At 39.0% G+C, this 14,480-nt stretch overlaps 1 protein-coding gene across 1 annotated transcript in view; it reads right to left on the reverse strand.

Moving 5' to 3' along the window:
• Window positions 1–958: 958 nt before the first annotated feature.
• The window catches only part of MEIKIN (meiotic kinetochore factor), a gene marked incomplete at its 3' end in the record, with an annotated part of 27,506 nt that continues 13,984 nt past the window's right edge, over window positions 959–14,480 (reverse strand). Inside the window, exons 6-7 of the mRNA XM_007461496.1 lie at window positions 10,489–10,608; window positions 959–998 (exon numbers count right to left, since the gene is read on the reverse strand). Of these exons, the coding sequence (XP_007461558.1) occupies window positions 959–998; window positions 10,489–10,608 (160 nt within the window). The remainder of the gene's footprint in view (window positions 999–10,488; window positions 10,609–14,480) is intronic.

A 14,480-nucleotide genomic window follows, 5' to 3' on the forward strand; every position in this document is an offset into this window, starting at 1 on the left:
CTCCATCCTTCCAGTTGCTCAAGCCAAAACCACGGTGTTAGCCTTGACTACTTTCATACTTCACCACTCAGTCCTTCAGTGGATCCTCTTAGTTCTGCTTTCAAAATATATCCAAAATCTTACCTCTCACTATCTCCCCTCTTGCTACTCTGGTCCATACTCCAATATTTCTTGCCCAGATTAGGGCAGTAGTCTCCTAACTATAATTTCCCTAATTCCTTGCCTCATCATAGTCTATTCTCAACACAGCAGCTAGCATGATTCTTTTAAAACATAAGTCATATCATATCATCCTTCTAAACCCTTCAAAGTCCTTCCAATTCACTTATATTTGACTAAAGTGCCTTATATGATCCGGCCTCTTGCTTCTTCTCTCACTTTATCTCTTACCTCACTCCTCCTCCCTCACTTCACACCAGGAGCCCAGGCCTTCTTGCCTCAGGGCATGGCTCCAGCTATTCCCTCTACCTGGAATGCTCTTTTCTCCAATGAGTTACACAGCTTGCTCTGTCTCCTTCTTTAGGTCTCTGCTCAAATGCTGCCTTTTCAATGGTGAGTCTCGGACCACACCACTTAAAAGAGCAAATCTCTATCCCAATACTCCCTAGTCCCCTATTTTATTTTTCTCCATAGCATTCATTACCATATAGCATGGTATAAATTTACTTGCTTATTTATTTATTGTCCATCTCCTCCAACTAGAATGTGGACTCAAAGAAGGCAGAGATTTTGTTTTTAACCAATTTTGTTCACTACAGCAATTAGATAGATAGACAGACAGATGGATAGTTAGCAAATATACCTCCAGCAATCAGAACAGTTCTGGTATACAGTGAGTCCTCAACAAATATTGAATAAACAAACATCTGAATTTGTGGGTTACCAATCATATTTGCTGTATAACTATTAGTACACAAAGTTTTAAAAGCGCAACAACTTTAAAAATGTTAGTTCTTACACTTTCCTATGGCATTTCTGATAGTCTTCTGAAGAGGTACCTAAGAAAGGAAAAAAACAATCTATTAGAAATATAATTCAGGGGAGGGTAACCAAGATGACAGAATAGGAGAATGTGGAACTCACCTCCCACAGCAAACACATCAAAAATACGTATACATGTAGAACAATTCTCATGGAAAACTAACTGGAAACTGGCAGAAAAAACTCCTATACAACCAAAGCTGTGAGACAGATCTCCACATAACCAGGTGAGATGGAAGAAAATGGCACTGGTTCAGGACTTGTGCCCCTGGGAGAGATCTGTAAGGAAGAAAAGGTCCACATGGGTGGACCCTTGCCCTGGAGAGCAAGCAAGTCAAGCCCAACCTGGACATCACAGTCCTTGGGTCCTGTGCACAGGAGACAAGTGCCCTGGCCTGCTGGGAAATCTGCTGAGACAGACAGAAGGGCTGAAAAAGCCTAGACTCTACCTTAAGGAGTACACACATTCTGGCTTGCTAACAATCAGGGCAAAGAGAACCTCATGTCACTTCTCAACCCAAAGGGGCAAGTACCCCAGCCCCACTCACTCCACACTATAGCCTGGTGTAAGTTCTGGGAAAAGACTTCATCTAGCTACCCAGAGACAGACCAGGGTGCCTGGGGTGTGATCCGGGTTGAGCTGTGGTAGGTACTGTCAGCGTGTACATAGGGTGGCATCAAAAGAGTGTGTAGTGGTTAAGCCCTGAACTTCGAGCACATAGGCCCTGGGAGAGGGCTCCATCTAGCTACGCAGAGACCACCAAGAGGGCCTGGAGTGTGATCTGGGTGGAGCCGTGGAGGCCATTGTCAGCACGCTCAGGAATACGTGGTGGTTCGGCTCCCAGTGAGTGTACCCTGGCTCCACCTATTCCACACCACACCTTAGTGGTAGATCTGAAGCAGGCAGGTCTTGGGAGAGGTCTGCTACAGAGGCAGCCCAGATCTCAGGAGGAAGCACAGCCACCTCAGTTCCTATATCCACAATGCCCTGACCACCAGCCACAGCCTATGTCACACCACAGCCTTGCACTATATCTGGGACAAATACAACAGAGAAAGGGACGCAAACTTAAGCAGCTGCTGAGCAGAATCACAGATGCCTACACAGGTGGCACACAGGTCCTCTGTGACTGAACAAGCCTCACTTGCTTTGGGACAGGGGACAGACTCAAGTGCAACAGAGCCTGATCAGACCCAACCCTCAGAGCTTCTAATCCAACAACTGGGGAGCAGACCTGCCTCTGACAAAGTGGTGACAGCCAGTGAGCAGAGAGGAAGCCCTGCCTCACATTCTGCATAGGCTCTAGATACTCTAGCATGAACCACACCCCCTATCAAGGGGATAACAGCCAGAAAAACCTGAGGAAGGACATGGCTGGGGTCTATACCAAAACCAGCCTTTGCACCAAAACATTGGACACACACAGCCTGCACCAGGATGCTCCCACATAAAAACACCCTTTCAAGACCATAGTAGATAACTGTTTCTCTTAAATTAATAGAGACAAAGTTAAGTAAAATGAAAAGTCAGAGGAACTACTCCAAATTAAAAGAACAACGATCCTCTGTAAGAAAAAAGCAATGAAACTGAGTTCACCAGTCTACTAGAGCTTGAACTCAAAAAGGTGGTAATAAAAAGGCTAACATAATTAAGAAAGATTATTGATAGAAATGCAGATCACTGTAACAAGGAACTAGAAATTTAAAAAATGAACCAATCAAAAATGGACAATTCAATTACCAAGATAAAAACCAATCTAGAAGCAATGAATAGCAAACTAAATGACACAGTAGAACAAATAAGTGATCTGGAAGATAGAATAATAGAAATCATCCAATCAGAACAGCAGATAAGCAACAGGGGTGCGGAGGGCAAAGCGGAGAGATTCCTGCACAAAGGATCGGTGCCAACAGGCACTCACCAGCCCTAGAGGCTTGTCTGCTCACCCGCTGGGGGGGGCGGGGGGCTGGGAGCTGAGTCGGCTACGGCTACGGTCAGAGCGCAGGGAGAGGACTGGGGCGTGAACAAAGCCTGAAGTGGTTAGTGCACCACAGTAGCCGGGAGGGAGTCTGGGAAAAAGTCTGGACCTGCCAAAGAGGCAAGAGACTTTTTCTTCCCTCTTTGTTTCCTGGTGCGTGAGGAGAAGGGATTAAGAGCGCTGCTTAAAGGAGCTCCAGAGACAGGCGCAAGCTGCGGCTATCAGCGCGGACCCCAGAGACGGGCATGAGATGCTAAGGCTGCTGCTGCCACCACCAAGAAGCCTGTGTGCAAGCACAGGTCACTCTCCACACCTCCCCTCCCGGGAGCCTGTGCAGCCCACCACTGCCAGGGTCCCGTGATCCAGGGACAACTTCCCCGGGAGAACGCACGGCGTGCCTCAGGCTGCTGCAACGTCACGCTGGTCTCTGCCGCCGCAGGCTCGCCCCGCATCTGTACCCCACCCTCCGCCAGGCCTGAGTGAGCCAGAGCCCCCGAATCAGCGGCTCTTTTAACCCCGTCCTGCCTGAGTGAAGAACAGACACCCTCCGGCGACCTACACGCAGAGGCGGGGCCAAATCCAAAGCTGAACCCCAGGAGCTGTGCGAACAAAGAGGAGAAAGGGAAATCTCTCCCAGCAGTCTCAGGAGCAGCGGATTAAATCTCCACAATCAACTTGAGGTACCCTGCATTGGTGGAATACATAAATAGACAGCGAATCATCCCAAATTGAGGAAGTGGACTTTGAGAGCAAGATTTATTATTTTTTCCCCTTTTCCTCTTTTTGTGAGTATGTATGTGTATGCTTCTGTGTGAGATTTTGTCTGTATGGCTTTGCTTTCACCATTTGTCATAGGGTTCTGTCCGTCCATTTTTTGTTTTTTACTTTTTAAAAAAATTTTTTCTTAATAATTATTTTTTATTTTAATAAATTTATTTTAATTTATCTTACTCTATTTTATTTTATTTTATCCTCTTTCTTTCTTTCTTTCTACTTTTTCTGCCATTTATTCTGAGCCTTCTGGATGAAAGGCTCTTGGTGCTGCAGCCAGGAGTCAGTGCTGTGCCTCTGAGGTGGGAAAGCCAACTTCGGGGCACTGGTCCGCAAGAGAACTCACAGTTCCACGTAATATCAAATGGCGAAAATCTCCCAGAGATCTCCATCTCAACACCAACACCCAGCTTCACTCAATGACCAGCAAGCTACAATGCTGGACACCCTATGCCAAACAACTAGCAAGACAGGAACACAACCCCACCCATTAGCAGAGAGGCTGCCTAAAATCAAAATAAGGCAACAGACACCCCAAAACACACCACCAGACGTGGACCTGCCCACCAGAAAGACAAGATCCAGCCTCATCCACGAGAGCACAGGCACTAGTCCCCTCAACCAGGAAGCTTACACAACTCTCTGAACCAACTTTAGCCACTGGGGACAGACACCAAAAACAAGGGAAACTATGAACCTGCAGCCTGCAAAAAGGAGACCCCAAACACAGTAAGATAAGCAAAATGAGAAGACAGGAAAACCCACAGCAGATGAAGGAGCAAGATAAAAACTCACCAGACCTAACAAATGAAGAGGAAATAGGCAGTCTACCTGAAAAAGAATTCAGAATAATGACAGTAAAGATGATCGAAAATCCTGGAAATAGAATACAGAAAATTCAAGAAACATTTAACAAGGACCTAGAAGAACTAAAGAGGAAACAAGCAACGATGAACAACACAATAAATGAAATTAAAAATACTCTAGAAGGGATCAATAGCAGAATAACTGAGGCAGAAGAACAGATAAGTGACCTGGAAGGTAAAACAGCAGAAATAGCTACTGCAGAGCAGAATAAAGAAAAAAGAATGAAAAGAATTGAGGACAGCCTCAGAGACCTCTGGGACAACATTAAATGCACCAACATTCGAATTATAGGGGTCCCAGAAGAAGAAGAGAAAAAGAAAGGGACTGAGAAAATACGTGAAGAGATTACAGTTGAAAACTTCCCTAATATGGGAAAGGAAATAGTTAATCAAGTCCAGGAAGCACAGAGAGTCCCATACAGGATAAATCCAAGGAGAAACACGCCAAGACACATACTAATCAAACTGTCAAAAATTAAATACAAAGAAAACATATTAAAAGCAGCAAGGGAAAAACAACAAATAACGCACAAGGGAATCCCCATAAGGTTAACAGCTAATCTTTCAGCAGAAACTCTGCAAGCCAGAAGAGACTGTCAGGATATATTTAAAGTGATGAAGGGGAAAACCCTGCAACCAAGATTACTCTACCCAGCAAGGATATCAGTCAGATTTGATGGAGAAATTAAAACCTTTACAGACAATCGAAAGCTGAGAGAGTTCAGCACCACCAAACCAGCTTTACAACAAATGCTAAAGGAACTTCTCTAGACAAAAACACAAGAGAAGGAAAAGACCTACAATAACAAACCCAAAACAATTAAGAAAATGGGAATAGGAACATACATATCGATAATTACCATAAATGTAAATGGATTAAATGCTCCCACCAAAAGACACAGATTGGCTGAATGGATACAAAAACAAGACCCATATATATGCTGTCTACAAGAGACCCACTTCAGACCTAGGGACACATACAGACTGAAAGTGAGGGGAAGGAAAAAGATATTCCATGCAAATGGAAACCAAAAGAAAGCTGGGGTAGCAATTATCATATCAAACAAAATAGACTTTAAAATAAAAACTATTTGAAGAGACAAAGAAGGCCACTACATAATGATCAAAGGATCGATCCAAGAAGAAGATATAACTATTGGGAATATTTATGCACCCAACATAGGAGCACCTCAATACATAAGGCAAATACTAACAGCCATAAAAGGGGAAATCGACAGTAACACATTCATAGTAGGGGACTTTAACACCCCACTTTCACCAATGGACAGATCATCCAAAACGAAAATAAATAAGGAAACACAAGCTTTAAATGATACATTAAACAAGATGGACTTAATTGATATTTATAGGACATTCCATCCAAAAACAACAGAATACCCTTTCTTCTCAAGTGCTCATGGAACATTCTCCAGGATAGATCATATCTTGGGTCACAAATCAAGCCTTGGTAAATTTAAGAAAATTGAAATTGTATCAAGTATCTTTTCCGACCACAATGCTATGAGACTAGATATCAATTACAGGAAAAGATCTGTAAAAAATACAAACACATGGAGGCTAAACAATACACTACTTAATAACGAAGTGATCACTGAAGAAATCAAAGAGGAAATCAAAAAATACCTAGAAACAAATGACAATGGAGACATGACAACCCAAAACCTATGGGATGCAGCAAAAGCAGTTCTAAGAGGGAAGTTTATAGCAATACAGTCCTACCTTAAGAAACAGTAAACATCTCGAATAAACAACCTAACCTTGCACCTAAAGCAACTACAGAAAGAAGAACAAAAAAACCCCAAAGTTAGCAGAAGGAAAGAAATCATAAAGATCAGATCAGAAATAAATGAGAAAGAAATGAAGGAAACAATAGCAAAGATCAATAAAACTAAAAGCTGGTTTTTTGAGAAGATAAACAAAGTTGATAAACCATTAGCCAGACTCATCAAGAAAAAAAGGAAGACTCAAATCAACAGAATTAGAAATGAAAAAGAAGAAGTAACAACTGACACAGCAGAAATACAAAGGCTCAGGAGAGATTACTACAAGCAACTCTATGCCAATAAAATGGACAACCTGGAAGAAATGGACAAATTCTTAGAAATGCACAACCTACCAAGACTGAATCAGGAAGAAATAGAAAATATGAACAGACCAAACACAAGCAATGAAATTGAAACTGTGATTAAAAATCTTCCAACAAACAAAAGCCCAGGACCAGATGGCTTCACAGGCGAATTCTATCAAACATTTAGAGAAGAGCTAACACCTATCCTTCTCAAACTCTTCCAAAATATAGCAGAGGGAGGAACACTCCCAAACTCATTCTACGAGGCCACCATCACCTTGATACCAAAACCAGACAAGGATGTCACAAAGAAAGAAAACTACAGGCCAATATCACTGATGAACATAGATGCAAAAATCCTCAACAAAATACTAGCAAACAGAATCCAACAGCACATTAAAAGGATCATACACCATGATCAAGTGGGGTTTATTCCAGGAATGCAAGGATTCTTCAATATACGCAAATCTATCAATGTGATTAACCATATTAACAAATTGAAGGAGAAAAACCATATGATCATCTCAATAGATGCAGAGAAAGCTTTGACAAAATTCAACACCAATTTATGATAAAAACCTTGCAGAAAGAAGGCATAGAGGGAACTTTCCTCAACATAATAAAGGCCATATATGACAAACCCACAGCCAGCATCATCCTCAATGGTGAAAACCTGAAAGCATTTCCACTAAGATCATGAACAAGACAAGGTTGCCTACTCTCACCATTCTTATTCAACATAGTTTTGGAAGTTTTAGCCACAGCAATCAGAGAAGAAAAGGAAATAAAGGAATCCAAATCGGAAAAGAAGTAAAGCTGTCACTGTTTGCAGATGATATGATACTATACACAGAGAATCCTAAAGATGCTACCAGAAAACTACTAGAGTTAATCAATGAATTTGGTAAAGTAGCAGGATACAAGATTAATGCACAGAGATCTCTGGCATTCCTATACACTAATGATTAAAAATCTGAATGTGAAATCAAGAAAACACTCCCATTTACTATTGCAATAAAAAGAATCAAATACCTAGGAATAAACCTACCTAAGGAGACAAAAGACCTGTAGGCAGAAAATTATAAGACACTGATGAAAGAAATTAAAGATGATACAGACAGATGGAGAGATATACCATTTTCTTGGACTGGAAGAATAAACACTGTGAAAATGACTCTACTACCCAAAGCAATCTACAGATTCAATGCAATCCCTATCAAACTACCATTGGCATTTTTCGCAGAACTAGAGCAAAACATTTCACAACCTGTATGGAAACGCAAAAGACCCCGAATAGTCAAAGCAATCTTGAGAACGAAAAACAGAGCTGGAGGAATCAGGCTCCCTGACTTCAGACTATACTACAAAGCTGCAGTAATCAAGACAGCATGGTACTGGTACAAAAACAGAAATATACATCAATGGAACAGGATAGAAAGCCCAGAGATAAACCAAGCACATATGGTCACCTTATCTTTGATAAAGAAGGCAGGAATGTACAGTGGAGAAAGGACATCCTCTTTAATAAGTGGTACTGGGAAAACTGGACAGGTACATGTAAAAGTATGAGATTAGAACACTCCCTAACATCATACACAAAAATAAGCTCAAAATGGATTAAAGACCTAAAAGTAAGGCCAGAAACTATCAAATTCTTAGAGGAAAACATAGGCAGAACACTCTGTGACATAAATCATAGCAAGATCCTTTTTGACCAACCTCCTAGAGAAATGGAAATAAAAACAAAAATAAACAAATGGGACCTAATGAAACTGCAAAGTTTTTGCACAGCAAAGGAAACCATAAACAAGACCAAAAGACAACCCTCAGAATGGGAGAAAATATTTGCAAATGAAGCAACTGACAAAGGATTAATCTCAAAAATTTACAAGCAGCTCATGCAGCTCAATAACAAAAAATCAAACAACCCAATCCAAAAATGGGCAGAAGACCTAAATAGACATTTCTCCAAAGAAGATATATAGACTGCCAACAAACACATGAAGGATTGCTCAACATCATTAGTCATTAGAGAAATGCAAATCAATACTACAATGAGATATCACTTCACACCAGTCAGAATGGCCATCAACAAAAAATCTACAAACAATAAATGCTGGAGAGGGTGTGGAGAAAAGGGAACCCTCTTGCACTGTTGGTGGGAATGTAAATTGATACAGCCACTATGGAGAACAGTATGGAGTTTCCTTAAAAAACTACAAATAGAACTACCATATGACCCAGCAATCCCACTACTGGGCATATACCCTGAGAAAACCATAATCCAAAAAGAGTCATGTACCAAAATGTTAATCGCAGCTCTATTTACAATAGCCACGAGATGGAAACAACCTAAGTGCCCATCATCAGAAGAATGGATAAAGAAGATGTGGCACATATATACAATGGAATATTACTCAGCCATAAAAAGAAAGGAAATTGAGTTATCTGTAGTGAGCTGGATGGACCTAGAGTCTGTCATACAGAGTTAAGTAAGTCAGAAATAGAAAGACAAATACCGTATGCTAACACATATATATATGGAATCTAAGAAAAAAAATGTCATGAAGAACCTAGGGGTAAGACAGGAATAAAGACACAGACCTACTAGAGAACGGACTTGAGGATATGGGGAGGGGGAAAGGTAAGCTGTCACAAAGTGAGAGAGAGGCATGGACATATAAACACTACCAAACGTAAGGTAGATAGCTAGTGGGAAGCAGCCGCATAGTACAGAGAGATCAGCTCGGTGCTTTGTGACCGCCTGGAGGGGTGGGATAGGGAGGGTGGGAGGGAGGGAGACGTAAGAGGGAAGAGATATGGGAACATATATATATGTATAACTGATTCACTTTGTTATAAAGCAGAAACTAACACACCATTGTAAAGCAATTATACTCCAATAAAGATTAAAAAAAAAAAAGAAAATCACCATGAGATGAACATCACAGTAAGAACTGTGGCAATCAAGTTCTTCTGATGAATGGTAATATGAGTGAATGAAAGTTTGAGGAGAAACAGGACTTATGGAGTCTCAAACTATCTTTTTCTAGGTATTTATTAACTACGGAGGGAAACTAGTAACTTCACAGTGGAGAGAACCAGCAGATACCACCTTAATTAAGTGAAGTTTAACATCACCAATAATAAGATACATGTACTGACATTAAGAATTCCTTAATACATCATTTCTGTGGTGTTCTTATCAAAAATTGCATAATCTCTTTCCAATCATGAGAAAACACTAGACAAATTTAAACTGGGGGACATTCAACAAAATAACTGATCAGTAAGCTTCAAAAGTATCAAGCTTATGAAAGACAAACACTGAGGATCCGTCACATCTCAGTAGACTAAGTGAGAAATAACAATCTAATACAGTGTAGGATCCTAGATAGGATCCTGAAACAGAAGAAAAGACGTTAGTGGAAAAACTGGTGAAACATAAAGAAGGTCTGTAGTTTAGTTAACAGGTTAATACCAATGTTAATTTCCTGATTATCACCATTGTATTACGGTTGTATAAGATAATATTTCAGAAAGCTGGATGGGAGGTATATGGGAACCCTTAGTATTACTTTTGCAACTTTTCTTCAAGTCTAAAATTCAAAATAAATGTTTTAAGAAAGTAAACCCATATGTACTTAAGCTACTTACTATTAGTCAGATATGATGTGTAGCCAAAGGTAATCCTAATCAATGAATTTAGCTTAGAAATCATTCAAAAGAAAAAATACTTTGCTTTTCCAATATAGACAAGGGTTTCCTCTTGTGATATGAGGAAAAAGAATGTGAAACTTACCTAAAATTGCAGAGAGGTTTGAAAACTCTAGTGCCTTCTGTATCGGTACTGCTTTACTGGTGTCCAAAAGAGTGGAATTCTTACATAGCAAGTTTTCTTCCAACATGGGACACTCCCAATCTAAAAAAGCAGGGAGAAATGGCACAAAATTTTGAGCAGCACACAAGTGGCAGATTACGTTTTTCTCCTCAACTTAGGTCCCCAGCCCATAACAAGCTATGGTAGTTGAAGGAAGTTTGGGTGAGACAGAGAAAAAAAGACAAGCCTTGGCGGCATCAGGATATTAAATAATCTTTGGGCTTTTGCAGTCCCCTAACACTCTTATTTCCTTTTACCCACCTTTCCCATTGTCCTCATACTATTATATCACATATTTAGTTAGGCCAATATTCAATATAGACATAATGATGATAAATTGCCATAAAAATCTTAGTTTTTACTCTTGTGGTATATACCATGACCACCTTTTGTTTTTCCTGGAGTCAATAAAAGTCTTGTTTGTTTAGTTTTCTCTGTATTTTTCATCTATTGAATCCTAAACTCTACCAAATTGTATAAATCCATTCTGTTTATTCCAGCCTCAGATGTTCTGAAATTTCATAATGTTTTGTCTTGGTGTTTTTCATCTATTGTGCTAGGCACAGTATGGCCCTTTTAACCCAGAAATCATATTCTTTAGCTCTAGAAAGTGTTCTGGAATTGTATCTTTGATAATTTTCTTCCTTCTGTTTATTTCATTATCTTTTTCTGGAACTCCTATTATTTGATATTAGATTTCATATATTGCTTCTCTAACTTACTTTTTTCTCCATTTTTTGTGTTTTCCTTTTTTTTTTTCCTGGAAATCTCAACTTATCTTCTAATCCTTCTATTGAGTTTTCCATTCTGCTACTGCATTTAATTTGTTTTCTGAATATTCACCCCTGCTTTTTTTCCCACAGCATCCTATTCCTATTCAATGGATGCAATATACATTTTTTTATCTCAGTGAAGGGTTTTTTTCCAGTATCTTCCTTGTATTCCTATTTCTGCTTGGTTTCTTCTCTTATTTTTAATTTTATTATGGTGGGAACACTTAAATAAGACATACCCTCAAATTTGTAAGAGTGCAATAGAGTATTGTTAACTGTAGGCACAGTGCTGTGCAGCAGATTTCTAGAACTTATTCATCTTGCATAACTGAAATTATACCTGTTGAATAGCAAATCCCCACACCCCTTTCTTCCAGGGCCCTGGTAACCAACATTCTACTCTCTACTTCTATGAATTTGACTTCTTTAGATATCTCATACAGGTGGAATTATATAGTATTTTTCTTCCTGTGACTGGCTTATTTCACTTACCATAGTGTCCTCAAAGTTCTTCTATAGTGTTGCATATAGCAAGATATCCTTCCTTTTTTTTTTAACATCTTTACTGGAGTATAATTGCTTTACAATGGTGTGTTAGTTTCTGCTTTATAACAAAGTGAATCAGCTATACATATATCCTGATATTCCTTCTTTTTTTAAGGCTGAATAATATTCCATTGTATGCATATACCGTATTTTCTTCCTCCATTCATCCCTCAATGGTCACTTAGGTTGTTTCCACATTGGGTTATTGTGAAAAATGCTGCAATGAACACGGGAGTGCAAATATATCTTCTAGGTCCTGACTGCAATTAGTTTGAATAAACACCCAGAAGTGGGATTGGTGGATCATATATTGTAGTTCTACTTCTAATTTTTTGAGTAACTGCCATATGGTGCTCCATTGCAGCTTCACTATTTTACATTCCCATCAACAGTGCAGAAGGGCATCCAATTTCTCCATACCCTTGCCAACACTTCTTTTTTAAAAAATAATAACCATCCTAAGAGTTGTGAGGTGATATCTCACTATGGTCTTGATTTGCATTTCCCTAATGGTTAGTGATCTTTTCATATACCTATTGGCAATGTGAATGTCTTCTTTAGGGGAAATGTCTATTCAAGTTCTTTGCATTTTTTAATCAGGTTATTTGGATTTTTTTTCCTTTTGAATTGTGGGAGTTTCCAATATATTTTGGATATTAATCCCTTATCAGATATGTGGTTTGCAAATATTTTCTCCTTTTTTACAGGTTGCCTTTTCACCCTGTTGATTGTTTCTTCTTCTGTGCAGAAGCTTTTTAGCTTTATCAAGTCTCACTTGTCTAATTTTGCTTTTGTTGCCTATGCTTTTGGTGTCACATAAAGAAATAACTGCCAAGACCAACTGCCATGAAGATTTTCCCCTATGTTTTCTTCTAGGAGTTTTACAGTTGCTGTTCTCACGTTTAAGTCCTTACTACATTTTGAGTTGACTTTTCTGTATGATATAAGGTAAGGGTCCAATTTCATTCTTTTGTACCTAGATATCCAGTTTTGCCAACATCATTTGTTGAAGAGACTATTTCTCCCACATTGTGTATTCTTGGCACTCTTGTGAAAGATTAGGTGACCATGTATTTATGGATTTAGTTTTGGGCCCTATATTCTGTCCTACTGGTCTATATGTCTGTATTGCCAGTACTATAATGTTATATTTACTGTAGCTTTGCAATATATTGATACTTTGAAATCAGTTAAGTGTTGATTTTCTGTCCAAATGTTCTATCCATTATTACAAGTGGGGGTACTGAAGTCTCCTACTATGATTGTATTGATGCCTATTCCTACCTTCATTTCTGTCAGTGTTTGCCTCATACGTTAGGTGTTCTGATGTTGGGTGAATATTTATTCATAATTGTTATGCGTTCCTGATGAACTGACCCTTATATAATTATATAACATCCTTCTTTGTCTCTTATAATAGTTATTGACTTAAAGTCTATTTTTATCTGATATAAGTATAGCCCCTCCTGCTCTCTTTTGGTCACCATTTGCATGCAGTATCTTTCCCCACCCATTTACTTTCAGTCCATGTGTGTCCTTAAATCTAAAATGAGTCTTTTGTAGACAGCATACGGCTGGATTTTTTTTCAATCTATTCAGCCACTCTTTGTCTTTTGATTGGGTTTAATCCATTTATAGTTACAGTAATTATTGATAGAGAAGGACTATTACAATTTTGTTGTTTTCTGTTTTGTACTTCTTTTGCCTCTTTCCTCTTTTGCCATGTTCCTTTGTCTTTCACTGATTCTTTTATGTTGATATGCTTTGACTCCTTTCTATTTTTCTTTTGTGTCTCCTCTATAGGTATTTTTTGTGTGTGTGGTTACCATGGGGCTTACACAAAACATAGTTTAAACCGTCTACTTTAAGCTGATAACAATTTAACAAAAACTCTACACTTTTACTTCACCCCTCAAACACACTTTGCAATACGGATGTTACAATTTACATCCTTTTACATGGTGTATCCATTAACATATTTTTATAGTTATATTTAATACTTTTGTCATTTAACTTTTATACTAGAATTAAGTGATTTATATGTCACTGTTATAGTATTAGTATATTTGTCTATATACTTACCAGTGAGTTTTATACTTTCATATGCTTTTATGTTGCTGTTTTAGAGTCCTTTGTTTCAACTTGAAAAACTCCCTCTAGCATTTCTTGTAAGGCAGGTCTAGTGATGATTAACTCCTTCAGCTTTTGTTTGTCTGGAAAATTCCTTATCTTCTCTTCATTTCTTAAGGACAGCTTTGCTGGTTAGAGTATTGTTGGTTGACAGTTTTTTTCTTTCAACACTTTGTCTATAAAATTCCACTCCCTTCTTGCCTGCAAGGTTTCTCCTGAGAAATCAGCTGATAGTCTAATGGGGTCCCCTTGTACATATCAAGTCACTTTTTTAGTTGCTGCTTTCAAAATTCTCTTTTTGTCTTTGACTTTTGACAATTTGATTATGTGCACCCATGTGAATTTCTTTGATTCATCTTATTTGAGGTTTGTTGGGGTTCCTAGGTCTGGATGTAGATTTCCTTCCCCAGACTTAGGAAGTTTTCAGCCACCATTTCTGTGAAAAAGCCTTCTGGCCCTTTCTCT

The sequence above is a fragment of the Lipotes vexillifer genome, unplaced genomic scaffold (assembly GCF_000442215.2).
Source record: "Lipotes vexillifer unplaced genomic scaffold, Lipotes_vexillifer_v1.1 scaffold217, whole genome shotgun sequence".
Taxonomy (NCBI): domain Eukaryota; kingdom Metazoa; phylum Chordata; class Mammalia; order Artiodactyla; family Lipotidae; genus Lipotes; species Lipotes vexillifer.